Source organism: Chenopodium album, chromosome 16, assembly GCF_948465745.1.
Source record: "Chenopodium album chromosome 16, dcCheAlbu1.1, whole genome shotgun sequence".
Lineage (NCBI taxonomy): Eukaryota > Viridiplantae > Streptophyta > Magnoliopsida > Caryophyllales > Amaranthaceae > Chenopodium > Chenopodium album.
This window is the reverse complement of record NC_137849.1, coordinates 9,461,150-9,485,235: the sequence shown is the minus strand read 5'-3', so window position 1 is coordinate 9,485,235 and position 24,086 is coordinate 9,461,150. Positions and strand designations below refer to the sequence as shown.

General features: G+C 35.7%; 2 protein-coding genes across 4 annotated transcripts; both read right to left on the bottom strand.

Annotated features, from left to right (window-relative positions):
* Positions 1–532: 532 nt before the first annotated feature.
* On the bottom strand, positions 533–4,801 carry LOC145584861 (UPF0496 protein At3g19330-like). 3 transcript variants are annotated; one of them, XM_081641647.1, is made up of 3 exons: positions 4,690–4,801; positions 1,907–2,063; positions 533–1,756 (listed from the first exon to the last, which is right to left on the bottom strand). In XM_081641647.1, exons 2-3 carry the CDS (start codon positions 1,986–1,988, stop codon positions 714–716), a joined length of 1,125 nt encoding a protein of 374 aa, XP_081497773.1. In that variant the 5' UTR covers positions 1,989–2,063; positions 4,690–4,801; the 3' UTR covers positions 533–713. The 3 variants fall into 3 exon arrangements, with proteins under 3 accessions (XP_081497773.1, XP_081497774.1, XP_081497775.1); XM_081641648.1 differs by having other exon boundaries at positions 533–1,753; XM_081641649.1 differs by having other exon boundaries at positions 533–1,753; positions 1,913–2,063.
* A 2,445-nt stretch (positions 4,802–7,246) lies between these two features.
* On the bottom strand, positions 7,247–8,278 carry LOC145583865 (uncharacterized). Its single transcript, XM_081640825.1, has 3 exons — positions 8,125–8,278; positions 7,917–8,042; positions 7,247–7,803 (listed from the first exon to the last, which is right to left on the bottom strand). The coding sequence occupies exons 1-3, from the start codon at positions 8,276–8,278 to the stop codon at positions 7,247–7,249; spliced, it is 837 nt and encodes a 278-aa protein (XP_081496951.1).
* Positions 8,279–24,086: the final 15,808 nt, after the last annotated feature.

Below are 24,086 nucleotides of genomic sequence, written 5' to 3'. Positions count from 1 at the left end.
TTCTTATGCTAATTCGCGAACCATTCGGGTTTCCTGGTCTCCTCCTCGTCATGGTATTGTTAAGATAAATTTTGACGGCTCTGTACGTGGTGCCTCAGGTGCTGCAGGTGTAGTTATCAGAGACCACTTGGGTCATTATATTTGTAGTCGGTCTTATAATATTGGCACAAGTACGCCTCTTATTGCTGAGGCTACTGCCCTTCGTAATGGCCTTCTACTTGCATGGTCCCACAGTTTTTCCCATATTTTTATTGGAGGGGATAACTTACTTATAATTAATATTTTGCAAGGTAAAGCTCAATGTCCATGGAAGATTAAGTTACTACTGGAAGATATTAAGGAGCTCCTTCGTCTTTTCTCTTCCATCGAGTCCAAGCACATCTATAAAGAGGATAATAGAGCAGCAGATTATCTTGCTTCTTTAGGTCATTTCATACAAATGCACTAGGATATTGCTCCTTTATTAGATAGTAAATTTTCTTTTTTTATTGCTTCAGATAGGTTGAGTTACAGTCTTGAGAGAAGACTAGTCTAACTTCTTGTATCTTTCCTTTATAAAAATAAAAAAAAATGTACACTTAATCAGTTAAGATTGTTACTATGAACATGTAATATTGAAAACTTACAAAATAATGACATTTTTTATAGATCCCAAAAAGGGCATTTTTGTAATAAAAATAAATAAAATTAAACTACATGAACGCTAATCAAGACTACATCTGATAAAGAGGTATCCCTTGGAGAAGGAGTGATCTGGTTTTGTTGATTGCAGAAAAGCAGAGGCAAATTTTCTCCTCAAGATCAGTAAACTGGTCGAATAAACTTACACGGTTCTTCCTTAGCTGCTTCACCACTTCATATGCAAGGTACTTATCCCTACCCCAGTCCAACCCACGGCGAATCAAAAGCCTATCCCCCTCAATTTCAGTATGTAGAAGTGAGACAAGGCGATCAATGGTGTCCAAAGAATGATGCAGCACAAAAGCACTCATGGCTGCAGCATCAAGCTGTGTCATATTTGCTTCTTCCCTCTTCATAATTTTCGAGGGGAACATTATTGGGCAGCCGGAAAAGCCTACCAGGGCGACCAATGCATGAGCACCAATGGCAATGGCTGCTATAGTAACTCCAACAGCTGCCCCAATTAAACATACTGCTGAAGTGGTGGTGCCACAGCGTACTCGACGAACCCTGCCACGGGACTTCTCAAGGCGTTGGTCTACCTGTTGCTTGAGCTGGAAAAAGCAAAGCCGCATGTCTTGAAAGTTGTTGGAATCAGGGCATGGGAAAGGGTTCCCTTTCTGTTCAAATTGAAGTAAAACATCAAAGGCGTGATTGCATTGTAATTCAGTCATAGACTCCGTGTCAGTAGGTAGGATGTCAACAAAGTCATGTACATGGGCATACAGGGAGCGGGCATGATGAATATTATGGTGGAGGAGGAGGAGAAGCTGGCATGTTTCCTCACTGTGTTCAAAGTAAGCAGTGACGAGTTGGGTAAAAGTGGTGGCTGGGGCATGCTGTAGCACCTCATCGACAGCCTCACGATCAGGCTGGAGGACCTGAGACAACAAAAGCTGTGGTTGATGGTCAGTCTCATTGTTCTGATAGTGCTCAACTAAATGAATCCTGGACCATATCTCGTTGTAGGAACTCGTCTGAACTGCAAGTGCATACTCTTGTGAGAGATTGACAGTAGGTGAAGGTACAGCACTTGTTCCAGATGTAGTAGGTGTTCCCTGTGACGAATTCCCTGCTATAGACACCAATATGTTTGAAGCCTTTAGACAAGCCCAAAAGAAAAGATGTATGCAAATACAAATGACGTCCCTACTCCACCAACACACAAACTACTATGAAAATCTCATTAAACAAAGATTAATAAATTTTTTGTAAAGTTATCTACCTTCACCTGGATGATGCGTAGGGCTAGTTACTGTGGCTCCAGAAGATGAGGTCAATGGTTTCAAGGGCAAGCAACCCGGCATATCTTGCAGTTTTATCTACAAAGAAGTAAGCAGTCCCCTTTTGACTACCAAATAGTTCAAACATTGAGGTTCACACTGCAAAGCAAAACTTCGGCCGTTAGAAAGGCAATCTACTAAAATTGTTATCAAAAGGCGACAACTTCGAAATATTACTAAACTAGCTTTGAAATCTATCTGATTTGAAATACAGTTCTTTGAAATGGTATGAAAAAATTAAAATGTTAAGATTACGAAGACAAAATCATGCTAAATATACATATTAATCTTCATAATCATCCCTAATCATTTATTGTAAAACTGCTGAAACTCTACACTATAATTACCACTCAAGCCTTGTTTCTCTTTGTTAAAGTAGATTATCATGGAAATATCAAACAAAGGTATTGTTCTTAATACCTTGAAAATACAAAAAATTTAGGTCTAGAAAGCTCAGATCTAGGTAAATAAATTTTTATCAGTTCAATACCAGGCTCTCAAGTCCAATGGATCAAAATAATGCTCCTTGAATGTAAGTGTTTTGTACGAGTAATAAATGTTTGGTCAACAGAAAGACCTACTTAAACAAATTACATCAAGCAGAGCATATTGATATCAGAATTATAAATTACAAAACAAAGGGAAAAGTGTCCTAAGAAAAGAGAACGAGACTCATAACTGAAAATATAATGCAGGAAGTAATCAAACGATATAGGACAGTTGGACACACTACAAAGACCACATTGGTATTAAATAGATCCATCATTCCATCATATAAGAACAAATTATATTTTTTGGATAGGAAGATTCTCAGATGTTTCTTAGCAAGTCTTTACCACCAATTACACCCTTCTGGCGACTTTCTATCTCAAAAATGAGTCAATAGCTTAGACATGGCTTGCAGTTGTTTACACCTCAATCTCAATGCAGGAACAATTGATAATGTTTGTTGTTTCTTGACAAGTAGGTGAGTACAAAGTTACCAATTAACGGAGACTAAAGGAAGAACTGAAGCTGTAGAGGAAAAAGCATATACTTCCTGACATGAAAATTCTAGAAATAAGGAAGATCTTTCACCATCTTCATATAGGTAACCATAAATCATTAAATTTCATCTGTAACCTAAATAATCTACCATGCTTTAGAACAGAAATCCCAATCATCTCTTATTCTATATCTCTTCAAAACCAAATCTACCAAAAAATCCTATCTAATTTTCCTAATAAAGAATCTTCTACTTGCAACAAAGACAAGATTGACACTCCCGCTAAGCCTATGACAAAACTATTGCCTACACACCATCATAAGCAACCACAAACAATGGTTCATCATCAAGCCAATAACATTTTGAGAAAATGCCCAGCAAAATCCACCTGGTATCCTGCAATGGATCGGGTTAACCCAACTCAACCGATTCGAGTCTATGAAAGAAGGCACAAAACTACAAGAGGTCAAGAGCAGTAGAAGAGGACAAAAGAAGATTTTTTGTGATTTTTGTGTGAAAAGCCACTTGGCAGAACATGATAGAATTCTCTGATTGCTAGGGTAACTTGGGAAAGGGGTGACTTAGTATTTAAGGGGAAAGCAGGGTATTGTAAAGGGTATGTGGATTTTGATGTTAACAATAGAATAGTAGTAGCCGTAGCATTCTCCAAGATTCAGTTTTTATTTCAAGTAGTAACCTGTAGCCGTTATTTATCATTTCAATCAAAAGATCCTCAAGCTTTCCTATGTTTTTGTATGTTACTGTTTGATTTGTGTTCTTGAGTGGTGAGTCTATAGCATATCCATTTATGTTACCTGGACTCTTCATTTTACCTCAAGTGCCCGGTCAAAATCTTAACACTCCTACAGGGGTACAGACTTCGATTCCTCATCTTGCACCAAAACTAGAAGCTTTTATATTTATAAAATAGCCGATCCTAAAGCCTGGACACATATCCTTGTCCAATATGGGTTCTTAAGTCCGAGTAACATAGAAATCCATGACAAAATCAAACCGAAGTACCTCACATTTTGCAAAATTTTCAAAAGGAATGTTTCCCAACTCCCAACTGGACAACACAATTTCTTTTACTTGCCATCAAAAATTCAAGGTTCCAAAAGTATATATATTCTCAAAGTTCAAATCCAAGTGAGATATTGGAGCACGCTTATGTTTCAGATGATCACAGTTCTAGAGATTCATCTCCATAATAGGATAAAAGAAACATCGAGAAGTATTAATACCGAATCTTAACCAATACTGAAAAATATCGACACAACAACTAATCTACTAGTTCCCAGTTTTCTAAACCAAAGAACAATGTATACCTCAACCTCATTGGCAAGAGTAGCAACAACTCAAAACGCGATTCGATTAAAATTAATCAACTATTTAACTCAAAATTTCATTCTGAAATTGAAATTGAGAGCTCATACAATGATCCCAAACTAGCACAGAATTTAGGAAATGCACAAAATCCACACTCTTTTAACTTCTAGCAACATGCAAATGTATAAAAACCCCTAATTTCAAAATCAAACTATACAAAACCATAAAACCTCAACAAATAATCAGATTAAACCCTAATAGTTCGAAACAAAAATTACGAAAACAATTTGTTTCACAAATGAAATTAAAATTATAGTAGAGTCAACTAATTGTTGAAATATTATGAAAAGCAAATACGAGAACAAAGAAATTAGGGGAAATTGAAGGGAGAAAAAAAAAATAAAAACCAACCTGAAATTGCAGAATTAAAGAAGAAGACGTTAAACTTGCAGAGGAAGAGAGAGAGAGTTGCTGAAGTGATGGAGTCAGAGAGAGTTTCAGCAGCTCACAAAGTCACAACAGTGTCAACGCGGTTCATTTCGTTGGCTTTTATAGTAGGTTCCTTCCACACGGTTTTTTTTTTTTTTTTTTTTTTTTTTTTTTTGTAATAATATGAGTATACTTTGTCTAATTTCAATTAAATAATCCCAACTTTCGATTATTATGTAATAATTTCAACTTTTGAAACATTCACACCAATTCCTCCTCATTCTCTCTATCCACTTTCTCAATCTACCCACCTATTTCTCCTCAAGTGTAATTTTTTTTTTACCACATCGATGCTTAAAGAAACAAAAACCTCCTCACCACTATCTCTCCTACTATTTCCTATACCCCACTACAATACACATTACCTTTTTTATTTTCACTATTATTTTTTTAATAATTATTTATACTAAAAGAATACACTTATGAATACAATTATATTGGAATTAACGTTATAAAATTTGTGTTTTGCTTTAATTAATAACGTTTTAAAATAAATTTTTTTAATTTTTTTAAACACCAAAAAAGTTACTATTAAAAACTTTTTTTTTTTTTTGGAACTTAATGATTTAATTAAAACCGCATTTCTTAATTATATTACATTAACATATAAATACAATGGAACTAAAAATAACGGTAATACAAATACTTATGACCTGAAATAACAGTACGATTACAGACCAGATAATTGTAAATTAACCTTAACTTTAACATAGACTAGAGTAATTAACGACACATTACAATAGTTTATTCAGTATCAATAACTTTAAACTAAAAGACACATGTCATATCCTGGAGTGTCCTTAGTTTTTTTTTTTTTTTTTTTGATTAAAAGATTTGTTTAATTTATTTGTTGAATCTTTCCAAATAAAACATATTGACAACTATAAACTTAAGCAAAAGAAAAAAAAATAATAATATTCTTAATATAATTTGTGACATATGAACAATTTTATTTTGGAACTACGCTTATAACTAGGGATGTCAATGGGGCGGGGCGGGGCGGATGTTGGCCTTCCCATCCCCATCCCCACCTATCATTTTCATCCCCATCCCCATCCCCATCCCCGCGGCGGGTCTAATATTCATCCCCATCCCCGCCCCGGCGGGTACAACTCCAAAACCATCCCCGCCCCACCCCCCACTTGGATATCCATCCCCGCCTAATCCCCACCAAATACCCGCCTAATCCCCACCCAAGACCCACCAAATTTCCGTGTCTCAAATACACAATCCTACATAATTAATACGGATTATAATATTAAAAAAAATATTCTTAATATTACACACATTTTTGTTTATAACATAAGTGTAGTACAAAATATTATAATTAATATTTATTTCACGTAATTATTTTTATAAAATAATATAAAAGTATATGTGGGTATGAGGTGGGGATGGGGCGGGTACGAAGTGGGGCGGGTGGGGCGGGTACAACTTAAAATCCACCCCCGCCCCATCACCCATGGCGGGTATCGTTTTCATCCCCATCCCCGCCCCACCACCCACCAAACCAAGACCCATCCCCGCCCCACTGGGGCGGGGATGGGGCGGGTCTCCTACTTGACCCGCCCCACTGACATCCCTACTTATAACCATAAGATTATTTTTTTTTCTTGATTTTTGTTAAACTATGTAATAGATGCTACAAGCTTAAATAATGAAATGTGAATATCAAATCAACAAATGTTGCTTTTGTTATTTTCTTGAATGATTTATGATTAGAATTTCAATTGATTAATATTCGAACTATTGATTAATATTCTATAATTAACTATGGATATTTTAATAATACATGCCAAAAACGACACATGATTATTCTTAGGCCTGTTCACATTTACTGAACTGAGCTGAATTAAACTGAACTGAACTGAATAATAGAGCTGAAATGAATATTTTATGAGAGAAGGAAATTAGGCGCTGAACTGATTGGAGCTGAACTAAACTGAACTGAACTAAAATTAAGCTGAAATGAACAGGCCCTTAGTGTGATTTTTATAGTCATTTTTGTTGTTCTTTATCATTCAATTGATATGAATATATATAACATACGAAAGTCATAAATTTTAATATTATTTTAATATAAAAAATAATTATTGAAAATTACCGTGCGTGACACGGGACCTAACCTAGTTATTAGAACCATATTTTTGCCAAATGTGCTCAACCAAATCATGTTTGAGAGATAAATGGGTCTCTCTATCACGAAGGGCAATCCATGTCTCAACATACATGTCAAAATCAATGTTGGGTGGACGTCCTACGTTGTATTTGAAAGGCTCGTTGTTGTCACCGTGGCACTTATACTCTGTCCCGACCTTGCTCTTGAACGTTGTGGGCGATCTTCTTCGTGGTACCGCCTCAAAACTTCTGCACGTGTGTATTTTTGTAGTTCATCCTCTACAATCATGTTGTGCATAATGATACAAGCTTTCATTAAGACACACAAAATGTCTTCATCAAAAGCAAGTGATGGTTGTCGCTATATAGTAAACCTAGCTTGTAAACCTCCGAAGGCCCGTTCAACGTCTTTCCGAGCTACTACTTGTTTATCAGCGAATAACTTATCTTTTTGAAGCTGAGGATATGTTATACCTTGTATAAAAGTTGGCCATCTCGGGTAAATTCCAACGGCTAAGTAGTAGGCCAAGTTATACTGATGATCGTTCACCGAAAAATTTATTGGTGGTGAATGACCTTGCAGTACATCATCAAACACCGGAGATCGGTGAAGGACATTAAGATCGTTACATGAGCCAGGCATTCCAAAGAACGCATGCCAAATCCATAAATCTTGATCAGCAACGGCTTCTAGAATGAAGGTTGCATTCTTGCTACGACCAGCATACTGCGCTTTCCAAGCCATATGACAATTCTTCCACTCCCAACGCATGCAGTCTATACCACCAATCATTCTAGGAAAACCACGCCTATCATTTTGGTGAAGGATTCTCCTTATATCTTCAAATGTAGGACTTCTTAAGTAATCACCTTCAAACTGTTTAATAACCCGACCCCTTGACAAAAATGTTGCAATGCCTTCATAGAGGTTGTTTGGCAAATAATACGTAAATATTCATCCACGACATCTGGAGCCACACTGTTAGCTAACATTCTTATTGCTGCAGTGCATTTTTACAATGGTGATATACCTAGCCTTCTTGCAGCATTCCGGCATCGCTGGAAAAATTGATCCCCTTCAACCACCTTGTTCATAATGTGACAAAACAAAGGTCGTTGCATTCGAAATCTACGACGGAATTGGTTTTCGTTGTAAACTGAATTATTCGCAAATTAATCGTTAAATAACTGCAAATGCCCTTTTTTTTCTTTCTCTATCCCCTCTTGGAATTGGGACACACTGAATATCGCTTATAAGTTGGGTTCCTTGTGGTGGGTTTTGGGGAATTAATATAAGTGTTAGGTGGTTTGTGACAAAATCATCAACAAGGTGATCAAATTCTTCATTTTGATAAGAATCTGAAGAACTTGAGCTTGAGGTGATGGAAAACATCTTTTTGGTTTTGGTTGATAATTCAGATTGTTGGGGGTGAGATTGTTTACAGTTGAGTGTAGCACATGTATATATAACAAAGTATTTATCCAAGGGTCGTACAATGTGATTGATCATTCATTACTTACTAAAATAAAGAGTAAAAGGGACATGTGACTACCTTTTGCAGATGATATGACTTGAATCATAAAACTATGTCAATGCATGTGACTAGCATTTTCAGTTGATATGATGTATCACTACAAACCATAGAATACTAATAATAACTCAACTATGTGCTATATCAATGCATCAAACAAACCCGTACAAATTATATTTGACTACTGACTCGGATTTGACAATTCAGCAAAATTTTGAATGTATAAAACAAAATGTACAATGAAAAAAAATTAAATATTAAAAAAATATTATATAATAGGAAATTTTGGAATTTGATACCTCAAAAATGAGGGGTGTTGAATTTTGGTACCCCTTTAAAACTTTATTTTATTTTAGTACCCATCAAAGTTACAAAATATAAGTTTTGATACTTCCGTCCAACTTCTGTTAAACTTTTCGTCAATGGGACCCAATATCTAATTAATTAATCATTTATTTTTAAAAATAAAAAAGAAAAAAAAACCTTAACAAAAAAAAATCAAAACCCAGCTACTGCCACCCTCCCCCTCCCCGTTAGCCACCCACGTTCCCCCGGCGTCGGCACGCTCACCCCCTCCCTTTCCCCCGCCAATCTCCTTCCCCTTTCCCACTCTTAGCTGCCCTTGACATGCACCACCCTTTCCCCCTTTCCCCCAAATCAATTTTTTAGGGTTTTTGGGTTCAATTTCTTTTCCCTCTCCTCAAATCATACAACAACAACAATGGCGGTAGCTTTAAGGGTGCTCGTGGCGGTGGTAATGGCGGCTTTGGCGTTCACGATGGTGGTTTTGCAGGTTATTTTGTGTGTTATGATTGGTGGTATTTGCGATGGTTTTGTGTGTTGGTTGGTATTTGCGTGGAGATGGAGTATTTGCGGTGGTTTTGTGTGTTGTTGTGGGTTGTGCGTGCTGTTGTTGTGGTGTTAAGGTGATTTTTTGTGTGTTGTGTTGGTGGAATTTGCGGTGTTGCTGCAATAAAGGGGGCAGCGACATAGGTGGTTGTTGATGCGGCTGATGTTGTGGAGTTGGTGGTGCGTTTGGAGGTGAAGGGGTTGTTTTCGGGGTTGTCGACAACCGGTACGGAGAGGGGGGATGGCAATGTAATGGCTGAGGAGGAGGAAGGGGTGGCTGGGAAGTGGCAAGACTATGGCTGGGCCCCACTAACGGCAAACTTAACAGAAAATAGACGGAAGTATCAAAACCTATATTTTGTAACTTTGATGGGTACCAAAATAAAATAAAGTTTTAAAAGGGTACCAAAATTCAACACCCCCCGTTTTTGAGGTACCAAATTCCAAAATTTCCTATATCGTATTAAACTAGAACATAAAATCAACATAGACTAAAATAAACTTAAACATAAATTATAATTTGAACTTTAACTATAACATAAACTAGACATAAACATGCCAATAAGTAGACATTAATTCATACAAAAGTTACATTGTCCTTCTACCATAGACTAGTTCGATTAATTAATTCATCCTTCCACGCCTCTTCAATAGGAGTTAGCGGTGAAGTCTTTCCCAGTAGAGCTTGTAGCATATCAAAATTCATCTTCCTCTATTGTAACTCAATCCGCTTTTGTTTTCTCATCTCCTTTATCTCCTCCAAATCCAACTTCTTTTGACATAGACTAGCCTCACTTTCTCTATTTTCATTATTTACCTTCATTTGCTCACCAATGCTTAAAACTGCACTTTTAGAAGCCACCTATTTTCCCTTATTACACTTGGCTTTTGCTTTTTTAACACCATCGAGTCGAGGTAGACCTCCAAACGAGAAACTGGTAGAAGGACCATCACCTTCAACTTTAGTTTTAGATCTCTTCACACTTCCACTGCTATCATCTTTTACATCATCACCACAAGCTTGTCTTTCCTCTTTTGACAATCCCTATCTCAGTTTTGTCCTCCATTTTGGGAATTTTTAACCATTTCCCACCCATGACAAGTGAAATTATGTGGAGGATTGCCGGAAATATAGAATAGCTTGGATGCGTTACTAATTCGGTCAACTTCATTGTAATCACTCCCTGTAGCTCAACCCGCTTCATCATAGCAAGTGCTCCATTGTAGCAAATCAGTTGCCATCCTTCGCCAATGGCTTTGTAGACTCCTCACAGGTCTTGGCTTTCTCAACTTGCGCTTTATCATATGCCGCAGACACTTTGCACAAAAGCACAGTTGCTTTTTGATTTGTACTAGAAATCGCATCTTCACTAAATTTCATGTACAGACCAATACGAGCTTCATCCTTTGCAACCGACCAAATACGACCCGCTTTAGCGAGTTGCCGGTTTTGATTGGCCGGCATTCTTGGAGGAGGTTGAAAGTATTGAGGTGTTTCTAGAACATTTTCTTCAAGTTCCTCCTCGTATTGAGAGTTTCTCCCTTGATACGTAGGAGGTGATAATGGTTCACAGTAAGTGTTTTCAATAGGAATTTGAGGAGGTGTTTGTCGTGAAGGATTTTGCACAGATGTGTTTTCTAATCTTTGTATGAAAATTTGAAATTGAGAATTGGTAAAAAAAATCATCCCCTAAATTGGCTAAATGAGCAAAAAATTGAGAGTAGTTGGGATTGTTGGGATCCATAAGATGATTAAGTTTATAAAAAAAAAAATGTTGACGATAATAAGTGAGAAATTAAAAAACATACTAAGAACAACAATTAATAATAATAATAATAATAATAAGGAAAATTTGTCAAAAATAATACAAACTTTGAGCGGTCCGCCAAAAACAAGTCAACCTTTTGATTATTTCATAATAATACAACCTTTGGGTTTTATCCGCTAAAAACTAGTTATGACCGGTTAGTAACCTAATTAACAGGTTATATAGGACACGTGGCATTATTTCATTGGTTTGACAATATATTTTTATTTGTTTTAATTTTTAAAATTTTATTATTATTAAAAAAAAAAAAAAACCACCAATCTCCTCCACCACCCACCCCTTTCCCCGGCCAGCAGCCACTTTCCTTGCCCCCCCTGTGACGATCACGCCTAAATACCCCGGCGCCGGCGCCGACACCGAACTTCTACACAATAGTCCCACCAAATGCTGCACCTTCTCCCTCCAACAACTAACACCAACAACAAAAGGCAACAGTCAAACCTCTAACTCTTCGCAACAACCTTCACCTCCGCAGTCTAGCAGACCGCACTCCATCTATCGCCGCCTAACTCATTTCTCACCTTGCTGCTGCCGCTCCTCGCCTAATCAAAATCGAAACCCTAAAATCCACCACCTATCCGCAAAAACCTAATCGAAACCCAATAAAATCCATCACCCACCCTCAAAAACCCAAACTCGAAATCGTCGCCGACGGTTGGGGAGGTTGGGTTAGGGTCTTCGAGGGTGGGTGATGGATTTTATGGGGTTTCGTGGGATAGGGAGAAGGATTTCGGGTAGGGGTTTCGGGGGAAGAGGATAAGGAAGGGGATCGACACCGGCGCCGGAGGGAGGATCTAGGTGCGGTCGGCACCGGTGGGCAGGGAGTGAGGCGCGCCGGAGAAAGGGAAGTGGTTGGCAGCTGGTAGGGATGTTTTTTTTAAAAAAAAATTATTTTAATTAGATTAAGGAAAAATTGTCAAAAATAATACAAATTTTGAGCAATCCGCCAAAAACAAGTCAAACTTTTAATTATTTTTGAATAATACAAACTTTGAGGGTTATCCGCTTTAAATAAGTTAAAACCGATTAGTTACCTCATGAATAGGTTATATGGAATACGTGACATTGTATTATTTTTTTAAAACTATTAAATAACTTTATAAGATAAATAAATAAATTAACCGGCTAAATAAGTTGTAGGTAAAATAACTTGTTTAAAGCGGATATCCCTCCTTTGTATTATTTAGAAATAATTAAAAATTTGACTTGTTTTTAGCGGATCGCTCAAAGTTTGTATGATTTTTGACAATTTTTCCTTAGATTAATTGTTAACCATAATCAAAGTACTAATTAAGAGTTAATTAAAGTGTTAAACGAATTTATTAACAAAAAAATAAAAAGGTTAACCGGTTGTTAAGGTTACAGTAAAAGATCCTATCTAAAGCAGAAATCTTATAAAGGTTATATTATTTAGAAATAATTAAAAGGTTGACTTGTTTTTGGCGGGCCGCTCAAAGTTTGTATTATTTTTGACAATTTTTCCTAATAATAATAATATTTGTTAAGATAATATATTTAAATATGTGTTACAAAGTGAAAGATAAGTGAATATAAGGAATATTTGTGATTATAGAAGTATGTCAAAATATATGAAAATGGATGTTTATTTATAAAGAAAAAAATTTTATGAATGTTGGTGAATTTTTTTTTTTAAAACGTAAATATGATTTATATCTATTACAAAAATGTTACCGTTGTTTTAAATCAGAAAATTTGTGATTGGTTTAGCAAGCTGACAGAACACGTGTCAATGCAGCATTAGGCTCCTTGACGCGCCTCTTTCAGCGGTTGCAATTATATTATGAAGAAGCCCCAAGTCCCAAAATGTGTCGTTTTGGTGTGGGTCAAGCCAAAAAAAAAAAAGAATCGAATATCAGTTTTCTTGTGGGGCCCACCATATCACCGTTCACCTAAAAAAAACTGCTCAACTTATACACTGAATTAATTCTCCCCATGAGGAGAATAATTTTTTCTCATTAGTGTAGGCTATTTACTTTTTTTTCACACCCTTATTTCTTCTCATGTACACTTTTCTCCTCATTTGTGTGAATGCTTTTACATTCATTTTTCTTTTTTCAATTCCAAATCGGTCAACAAAAGTCAACTACCCTTTACTCTAGGTTACCTAACACGTGTCAACATGTGATTAGTCTAAAAAAATTTAAGAATATAGAAAAAAAAAGAGAGAAAAAAAATTTAAAAATCCAAACCACCGCCCACCAACCACTAACGATGGCCCTCTTCTCCTAGCCAACCCCCGAACCACCTCCTCCCAGCCCCAAGCTACCAATTTCCGCCACCAAACACCCCAGACACCACAAATTGGCCCTTCACACACCTCGGAAACTACCACCACTCTTCACAATGCCACCACGAAACCATTCCCCTCCCTTCCCATAAGGGAAATGTAGAGCTTTAATGGCTGTCACAAAGGCTTCCACTACCGCTACCATTGATTCTTCATCTACCAAGACGGTTGCTGCTAAACGATCAAAGCCTAATAACCAAAACCGACCCCTGCCACGAAACCACCACCCGTAACCCGAAACCACCTAATAACTAAAAACCCGACCCCAAAACCGTTCTCTTCTCCCCTTCCCCCCGAAATCACCTGCAACACTAACCCCAGCCGGCAAGCCCCTGAAACCATTTAACATTCAAACCCCCCTTCCTCTCTTCTCCATATGCCAAAAAACGCAGATAAAAATGGGGTGAAGGGAATGTTTCAATAGGGGGGAAGGGGGGGGAGGGAAGATGGTTGGAATTGTGGGGTTTGGATCGAGAGGGTAGTTTGGGATTAGGGTTGGCCAGCTGGGGAAGGAGATGGCCACCACGTTTCGTGGCTGGTGGTTTTTATCTTTTTTTCTTTCTTTTTCTTTTAATTTTTGTTTTGAATCCACCCTTCAAATCACCTAAAATTGATTTTACCACCCCTTTTTTGTTTATTTTAAATAATCACCCCTTAAAGTTAAAAAAAAAAGGAAAAATTGATGGGAATAATCCCAACTTTCAGCAATCTGCTCAAAATAATCTCAACTATCATTATTCTCAATATAATCCTAACTTTGACAAAACCTTCTCATTTTGATCCAATTGACTGGTTACTTAGCTTGTTAAGCAGGTTGTAAATTAATTAATTCCTTTTTTTTTTTGAAATATAAATATTGGGGATTATGCTACTGTTTTTTGTTCTCACCCTTTTCTCTCTCCTCATTCCTTCTCCCTCCCTCAAATGCTCATCCTTCTTGATCTCTTATTGCAATACCGTTGTCCCACTCCGCTGCCACCACTATCTCGCTCCACAAGTCCACAGTCATTTCCCTTTAATTTCCCCTCTTCGCTGCAACTCTTCCTTCTCTAGTTATCAAGTAAAGTACAATTCAGATTACAATTTAAGGTTGTTGTAGTGTGATAGGGGTAATGGCGATGGGGCTTGTGGCAGTGCCGTGAAGTTGTGATGAGGCAACGATGGTAGTGATGTGGTGTGTCAATGGTGGTGGGTGGCTATAGCTAGTGTTCAGTTACATTGCAAATATAATAAAAAAAAATTAAATTTTTTTAAGTTAATCAATTTTGTAAAACTTTGATTAATTAGATTAGAACCAATGAAAACAAAACACTTGTCTAATTAACCTATTTTACAGATTATCAATACCTCTCAACAAGTTATGGACTAATTTGAGCAGATTTTGTCAAAGTTGAGATTATATTAAGAATAATGATAGTTGGGATTATTTTGAGCGGATCGCTGAAAATTAAGATTATTCTCATCAAATCACTACCTCTGAACTAAAAGTTATCAATTTTCATGCCCAAATGGTCTATTAAGGTTTTGTGGGGCACTTTGGCCGTATGGATCTAATTTGAGGTCAAAACACCCAAAAAATATATCAGATTTGCCTCATTTAAAGAGTTTCACGCAAATTGAGGTAATTTTTTAACATGCAATATAAGGCATATCCAATGATATTTTTTCAATTTTAACCTCAAATTAACCCGAAAGGACCAAATGTGACCCCCAAATAACTTTAATAGACCAAGTTGTGGCACAAAAATAAATGTATTTATTTTTTAAAATTGAACTTTTAGTTCAGAGGTGGTGATTTCTAATTTTTTTTAACTTTAAGGGGTGTTTATTAAAATAAACAAAAAAAGGGGTAGTAAAATCAATTTTAGGTGATTTGAGGGGGTGGTTATTTACAATTTATCTTTTTTTGGGGGGGGGGGGGGGTTCAATTTAATTTAATTTGTTTTTTTTTTGAAACAATAGACATGCAACACGTGGAAAATAAATTGTTTGAAAAAAAAAAACCTTTTCTTCAGGTGTAATTGGGATTGAAGAAAGAAAATACATGTAAAAGTTGGGAGTATTGCTGAATACTCGAAAGTTGGGTTAAGTTGAGATTATTAAAGTGTATTTTTTTTTATTAATTTTTAATTTTTAGTTTTTTTTTTTAGTTTATACGGAGTACTCCCTAGTTTATTTATTTATTTATTTTCAAATTATTCCCTCCATTTTTCTTTAATTTCCTTAATTTTTTTTTTCTTATGACCTTTGTAATTTTGTCAAGATTAGAAAACGACTAAGGTTTAGCATTTTTTCACAAATTTTTATATGTAGTTGACCACACCATGTGACCAGCCATTATGACTGTTATTTCGTTATTATTATAAGGTTTACTAGTTTAGTATTACAAGGGTTACTTCGTCGTTATTATAAGGTTTACTAGGTTAGTATTACATGGGTTACTTTGTTGGTATTATAAGGTTTACTAGGTTAGTATCATTGGGTAATCTAAAATTTTCATATGAATAATCTTATTTTACTAGCCGACTTCACTTATGGAATTAAAGGTTTGATTGATTGATTGAATCTTATTTTACCAATACGAATAACCTCAATTTATTATTATACATTAACATTAATTAATTTTTAAAAAATATAAAAACATCATTTTTTAAAAAGTTACATCATTTGTTCATTTAGTAATCCCTTTTTTCTTTTTGGACAATTAAAATAACTACTCCACTAGCTCAAAGGATTCCCTAATTTTTTTCCATTGCGTTAACTCCTCATCTGTCCAAATAACCCAATTTAATTATCCATATAACCCCCATTACTCAACTAATTTCTATATGTGAAGTGGTTGACTAAATATGTACTTCTCGAAGCACTAATGTGAACAAGGAATACTTGACAATAGGTCTTCTTTGTCCAATGACAATATGTGTTGTGTTGTACAAAAAGAATTTAGTTGTCGTGTTAATTTTAATGAAAGTAATTCGGCATTGTAATTTCTCACATGGTTGCACACAAAACCATGTGCTTATGTAGGGAATATTTTAAGAATCTCACACTTGAGCCCCACTGTGATCATACACTTGAGCATGGTGGCGTCCAAAGGGAAGGAAGCTAGAGCAGAAGAGTCGCCAATAAGTTTTAGGAACTTGTAAACCGTTCACAGGTTGAAGGTTACACTCCTTCACGATCCATGAGATCGCTAACTCCGTAGTGGTCTGAAACCATAACTGGATATTCGGGGATGAAGTTACAAATCCAACCTAAAAGAGATTGAACCTGCCCTAAATAGGCCTCTACTTTATTCTTCCCACATTCATGTGCGCTTTTTGACTAACATACAATCAATATATTAATCCTAAACCTGTTTAATCTATGTTGGTTGAATATTCGCGATCACTTTATTTAAAATCATATTAGCCTAAACAAAATTATTAATTATCTTATTAAGCGTGATTTCAAGTACAAATTCCCTTTAAACCTGCAAGAGAGGGCGTGATCAAGCAATAACAATAATATATCAAGCAACATAATAAATTGATACAACAAATCATCATCATCATAATAATATTCTCATCAAAGCATAATATTAGCAAGATCCTAGGCATGGTACTAACATGATTAATAAAAAATCCTAGCACGTCACTAAATGATAAAAATTAAAATTTTATCCCTAACATGATGATACTAACATGATATAAGAAATAGGAAGCAACCTAATCATGATACTAGAAAGCAATAAATAACATCCTAACATGACACTATGAATTAAAATAATCTAAGCATGCTTTCTAAAGACATAGAGCAATTAAATTACTCACTTTGTTGCTTCGTACCTTTTTCTATCAAAACAATACACACGTTAGTAACTTCAATAAAAATATTAAACATTAAATCTAATCAAAGAATTGAAATAAGATTTGAGACTAAACCCTCAGAAATTATCAACTTTTCACGTCTAGGGCAAAGACAACTTCGAGCTTGGTTAAGTATGCCTAAGTCTCGTGATGGACGAATGGTGTTTGAAAAGGCTAGGCTTAGAAAAAGGGAGAAAGAATAAGCTACTAGCTTTGAGGGAGAAGAAAATAGATTGATGATTGTTGTTGATTGTTGACGGAGAAAAAAGACCCTATTTATAGTGAAAAACATCCGGAAACGATCTAAAAAGATCGAATTTTTAATCGAAGTAAAACTGCACTCATCGTGGCGTGACAAGACCATCGCGACGCGATGGCTCTGTCGCGGCGAGATGAACCTGTCACAGCGCGATGGTACTGTTGGATAATGTTTTTCGTACGGAATCCTTTTTCCAATATAATTGGATAATTAGAGTCCGTATTTTATCATTTAAAATCAGATTAAATTCATTAAAACACTTGTTTTATTCCAACTAAAATTCTTTATCTTTTCTAAAAATATAATTATTAATCCTAATCTCTTTAGAACTTAAAATAACCTTCTAGATTATTCTAGAAAATTAAAGTAATTTCTAATGACTTTAGGAATGATAATTAATAGACCCTCCACTTGATGATTGGGTCACCCAAAAAACACATTTAATATCCAATTTAATATTTGGGTCATAACTTCCTCACTATTCATCGGAATTGGGCTGATAATATATCGTTGAAAAGCTCTTTTCGAGCCCCATCCAATTACACTGTTATTGGACCCATATTATAGACCAAACTAAATTGGATTGGACATTTTCATAAATAAGGTACGAAAAAGAATATTTTCGAAAACAGAAAGAAGTATTTTTTATTAAAAACAGGGGAATCACGAGACTCTTTCACATTTCACTTCATTCGATAATCAATGACGTGAAAGATATTCATCACTGGGTTTGGTTTTTGGGGAGACACAATTTGGTGTCTACAGCTTATTATGTAAGTGTACCAGTAAAAGTAGTACAGGCAGATACAATCAAATAAGTCAAAATCAAAAAATTGTCCACGCTGCTTCACATGGAGAAACTCGTCTCCCTGACTGATACATTGTAATTTTCATTGATGTATATCAATCCATGGCATGAAAACGGAACTATATGCTCAAAGGGGTCGTACAAAAATGGTTCTTGGGTCGTACCAAAATGGTTCTTGCGTCATGCCAAGCTAGTGTCGATCTTCTATAAGTAGGGTTTTGTAGACACCCAAATGTGTCTCCCCAAAACCAAACCCAGTGATGAGTACCTTTCACGTCATTTGATTATCGAACGAAGTGAAAGTGTGGAAAGTCTAGTGATGAGGGTGTTTTTATTAAAATATTTCCCTTTCTGTTTTCAAAAATATTTCTTTTCTTACTCTATTTATATAAAAATAGCCAGTCTAATTTGGTTTGGTCCATGATAAGGGTCCAATAATAGTGTAGTTGGATTGGGCTTGAATAGAGCTTTCCAATGATATATTATAAGCCCAATTCCGATGAATTATGAGGAAGTTATGGATTAAATTAAATTAGGTCCAATGATTTTAAATGTGGCCCAATGATCTAGAGGAGGGCCTATTAATTATTATTCCTAAGTAATTAGGATTGATTTTGATCTTCTAGGAATATCTAGAAGGTTCTCTTTAATTCTAATAAGATTAGGATTGATAATTATATTTTAAAAAGATGTTTTATTTTGGATAAAATATATTAAATCTGATTTTAAATCTGCTTGGACGCAGAATTACCTGTAACCGGTTTTAAAAGTGATTCCGCGTGTAAAAGCGCGTTGTACTTTTGAACCAGCGCGAGACGATAGAGTCATCGCCTGGCGCTGACCTTCGTCGCGTGGCACTGACCTTCGTCGCCTGGCGACGAGCTTGTCGTCTGGCATTGACTCCTGTCGTTGGCGACAAGAGGTATTTTATTCCGAATATGATTTTCTTTGATTCCGTGCTATTTTTCCTATAAATAGGGGTCGTATCTCCCCGTTTTCAATCATCAATCATCAACAATCATCAATCTCTCTCTTTCTCTCTAAAAGCTAGAAGCTTTTTCTCTATTCTTTTTCTAAACCTTCCCTTTCACAAAATTCCTCAATCATTAGATCGAGACACACCTAGCCAAGTTCGAAGTTGCCTTCACCCTAGACGTGAAAGGTTGATAATTTCTGAGGGTTTGGTCCCAAATCCCTATTTCAATTATTTAATTTAATTGTTTTGTTTATTATTTTCCTTGAAGTTACTAACGCGTGTATTTTGTTATTAGAAAGAGGTACGAGGCATCCAAGTAAGTACTTTAATTGTTTTATTGATCTTTTGATATAGAAATCATGCTTAAATTATTTTGTTGGTTCCTAGTATCATGTTAGGATGTTATATTGCTTCCTAGTATCATGTTAGGATGTTATATTTCTTTCCTAATATCATGTTAAAATGTTAGGGCTAATTGATCTTTAATGTTTGTGACATGCTAGGGTTTGTTATTAATCTTGTTAGTATCATGCCTAGGATCTTACTATTATTATTTTTCTTTATTGAGATTGAGAATCTTATTATTATGATGATGATTATTATCATGTTGCTTGGATATATATTGTTGTTATTGCTTGATCACGCCCTCTCTTGCGTGTTTAAAGGGAATTTGTACTTGTAATCACGCTTAATAAGATAATTAATAATCTTGTTTAGGCTAATATGATTATAATTCAAGTGATCGCCAATAATAGTTTTGCTTGTGCATTAATTTCAACCAACATAGATAAACAGGTTTAGGGTTAATCTGTTGATTGTATGTTAGTCAGAAAGCGCACATGAATACGAGAAGAATAACGTAGAGGCCTATTTAGGGCAGGTTCAATCTCTTTTAGGTTGGATTTGTACCTTCATCCCCGAACTTCCAGTCATGGTTCCAGACCTATTGGTGTTAACGATCTCCTGGATTGTGAAGGGGTGTAACCTTCACCCTGTGAACGGTTTACAAGTTCCTAAAACTTGTTGGCGACTCTTTTACTCTAGCTTCCTTCCCTTTGGACGCCACCATGCTTAAGTGTATGATCACAGTGGGGCTCAAGTGTAGGATGCTTGAAATATTCCCTACAGGTTTGTATGCTCAATTTTTAAATTTTCCAAGACTACAATAAATACTATATATTAGAGGGAAAAGTTATCGAGTAAGACCTTATTATTCTAGAATTATTTTAGGGTTTCATATCAGTCCAATTCGGATGAGTTCATTTCAGTCTAGTTTAGATTAGACAAATCAATTTATTTCATTTCATATAAAATCAATTTAATTTAGTTCATTCTAATAGTAAAATGATAAAGTTAAGACTTTAGCAAAAAGATTATATATCTATAATATTATTAAAACTCATAGTGATAATATGTTAATGTTATGTGTCACCTTTCCTTTAAGATGATTTGGTGCCACATGTGCATTATGTGTCACCCTATGCGTCATCATCCTTCTCTCATCATATTGAATTGTACTAATCTTTTTTTATACTTATATATTATGAAAAATACACTTTAATAATCCCAACTATTGGCGATTTACCTAGAATAATCCCAACTAAGGATTATTTTCTAACAGTTCCAACTTTGCTTCTTAATTTCTTCCAACAATCCCAATGACCGATAACCTGTTGAAAAGGTAATTTAAAAAAAAATTATAAATACCACGTGTCAGCACGTGATAAGTTTAGATTTTAAAAAATTACCAAAAAAAATCAGAAAATTAAAAAAAAATCAGAAAATTAAAAAAAATCAAAAATAAAAAAAAAATCAGAAAATTAGGAAACAAAAATACAAAATGTAAAAAAAAAAAATCAGAAAATAAAAATACAATCAGAAAATTCATTAAAAAAATTAGAAAAAAAATATAATCAGAAAATAATTAAAAAAATCAGGAAATTAAAAAAAATCAAAAAAATAAAGAAAAATCCCAAAACCCTCCCAGCCACCCCCACGGCCCTGTAGCCCTAGACAGCCTTCCCCTCCCTTTTCCCCGCCGGCGGCCAAGCCCCATAACCCCCCAAAATGGACAACTGACACACCTATCCATCTCGAAAACCACTCGATCGGCCCAAAACCGCCCCTCGAAACTACCCCCTCGCTATTCCCTGACCCCCAAAACCACCCCTCCCTCTTCCCCGACCCCCAAAACAACCCCTCCTCCTTTCCTCTACCGCCGAAATGGCCGGTTTTGACGGTGGGGGAAGGTAGGGGGGTTGTTTCGAGGGTCGGGGAAGAGGGAGGGGGTGGTTTTGGGGGTTGGCGAATAGTGAGGTGGTGGTTTTGGGGGTGATTTTGGCCGGCCGGATGGTTTCCGAGCTGGGTGGGTGTCGGTCGTCCATTTTAGGGGGTTATGGGGGTTGGCCGTCGGCAGGGAATGGGGAGGGAGGTGGCTGGCTAGGGTTACGTGGTAGTAGGAGGGTGGCTGGGTGGGTTTTGGGTTATTATTATTATTATTATTATTATTATTATTATTATTATTATTATTATTATTATTATTATTATTATTATTATTATTATTATTATTATTATTATTATTTTGTTTCTTTAAATTTTTTTGTTTTTTTTTTCTAATTTTATGATTTTTTTTTTTTGGAAAAATTGTAAATAATAATCCCAACTTTGCTCCATTTTCTTTTAAATAATCCCAACTTTGGATTATTTTAGAATAATGCCAACTTTGGAGGCTGTTTTCTTTCTTCACCCAAACCGGTCAACAAAAGTCAATGACCTCTAATAGTAGGTTATATTACACGTGTTAGCTTATCATTGGTGCAAAAAAATAAAAAAGAAAAAAAAAACCAGAAAACACCCGACCTCCCACCGGAACCCCCCAGGCCCCAACCTCATCCACTGCCTTGTCCTCCGCCACCGAAAAAACCCATGCCCACACATCGAATACACCAGACCCCCCCCCCCGAAACCTCCCCCCGCGCCGGAAACCTTCGCCGCTCGATCAAACACCACAAAACACCACCAGCCTTCCTCCCTTTCCACCACCGGCCCACCAATGCCCAGCTCGCCGCTGCATTGACTCACCACCCGTCCACCCTTTCCCTCTCCTCCCCTCGCTAGACTGTCACCCTTACCCTTTCCTCTTTCCTCCTACGCCGGCCAGCCGCGAAACCCCTTCTCCTCATTTTCTATCTCCTCGATCTTCCCAACCAACTGCCGCACCACCACCATCTTCCGACACTTGCAGTGCATATACCTAACAAACACCTACATCTCAGGCAAAAAACTCCATCCCATCTTCAAAACAACCTTCTAGCTTCAAATCAATTCTCACAAAGTCACAATCCTTATCAACAACGAAGATGAAATCAAATTTTGGAAGTTTTTTGTCGGATTTCAACATAGATTTCGTCGCCGTTGGTGCCGATTTTCCGAAGGTTGTCGGAGATAAAGGGACGACTTGCCGGTGGGAGGAGATTGGTGGGTTTACCGACGAGGGAATGGGAGGAGAGGGTGGGGTTTGGGGTTGTGGTGAGGGAAGGGGGGAAAGGATGGGGGATTTCAGTTTTCCTTTTTATTTATTTAATTATTTTTTTTAAAAAAAAAATTTAACCAATAAAACTGCACCACGTGTCATTTAAAGAAAAAAAATAACCCATTCAACCGGTAACCGGTCATTGGGATTGAAGAAAAAAAAAACAACCCCCAAAGTTGGGATTATTCTAGAATAATTCAAAGCTGGGATTATTATTTACAATTTTTCCTTTTTTTAATTAATTTTTTAATTTTTTTAATAATTTTTTGAAAGTTTTCTAATTGTCTGATTTTTTTTTAAATCTAATTTTTTTATTTCTGATTTTTTTTTAATTCTCTGTGTTTTTTTCTAATTTTAAAAAGTTATTTTATGTTTTTTTTTTTAATTTTCTGATTTTTTTAAATGAAATTTTTTGATGTTTTTATTTTTTTGATTTTTTTATTTTGGACCAATTGTGTGTTGACAAGTGGCATTTGACCTTTTATAACAGGTTGTTGACCCGTAGGGTCTAGTAGAAGAAAATAAGAGACAAAGTTGGGACTGTTAGAAAATAATCATTAGTTGGGATTATTCTAGGTAAATCGCCAATAGTTGGAATTATTAAAGTGTATTTTTTATAAATCTATACTTCCTAAAAACGTTTATATGCCACGTGGCACTCTGTCATGTCAACTTTCAACTATGAGCATATTCTAATGAAAATATATTTCAGGAGATTTTTATTTCGTCTATTCAATTATAAGTGTTCAAAGCAACAACCTGGGGCATTGCCCGGGCCATGCACTAGTGTTTTCTTTAAAAAAAACTCTTCATTGGCATATCTTTATTCTCTATAATAATGTATAAAAACACTGTTTATATAATTATATGTATATCATCTTGTTATATTTTCATTCACTTATTAATACGTACTCAATATTGTTCAATGTTAACCCTTATAAATTAATATTGATCAAACAAACTTATAAATTTATGATGATTCAGGGCATTGTCCGGGTCAATAACTAGTAGATTAATAGAAAAATTGAATGATGTTATATTTTTACTTCGTATTCAATTTTTTTTACCTAACAAATGTTTTTATTTTAATAATTGAATATTAATCAATATATAGTTATAATGAGAACTAGGTGAATAATAGGAACTAGGAGCCCAGATTAACTCAAGCATATTCTCTAACAATCAAGTGCAGTATCTTGTCTTTCTCTTTCCTCAAGCATTTTCTCTCTTCTCCATTGCAACGAGTGGTCTGAATCCTCC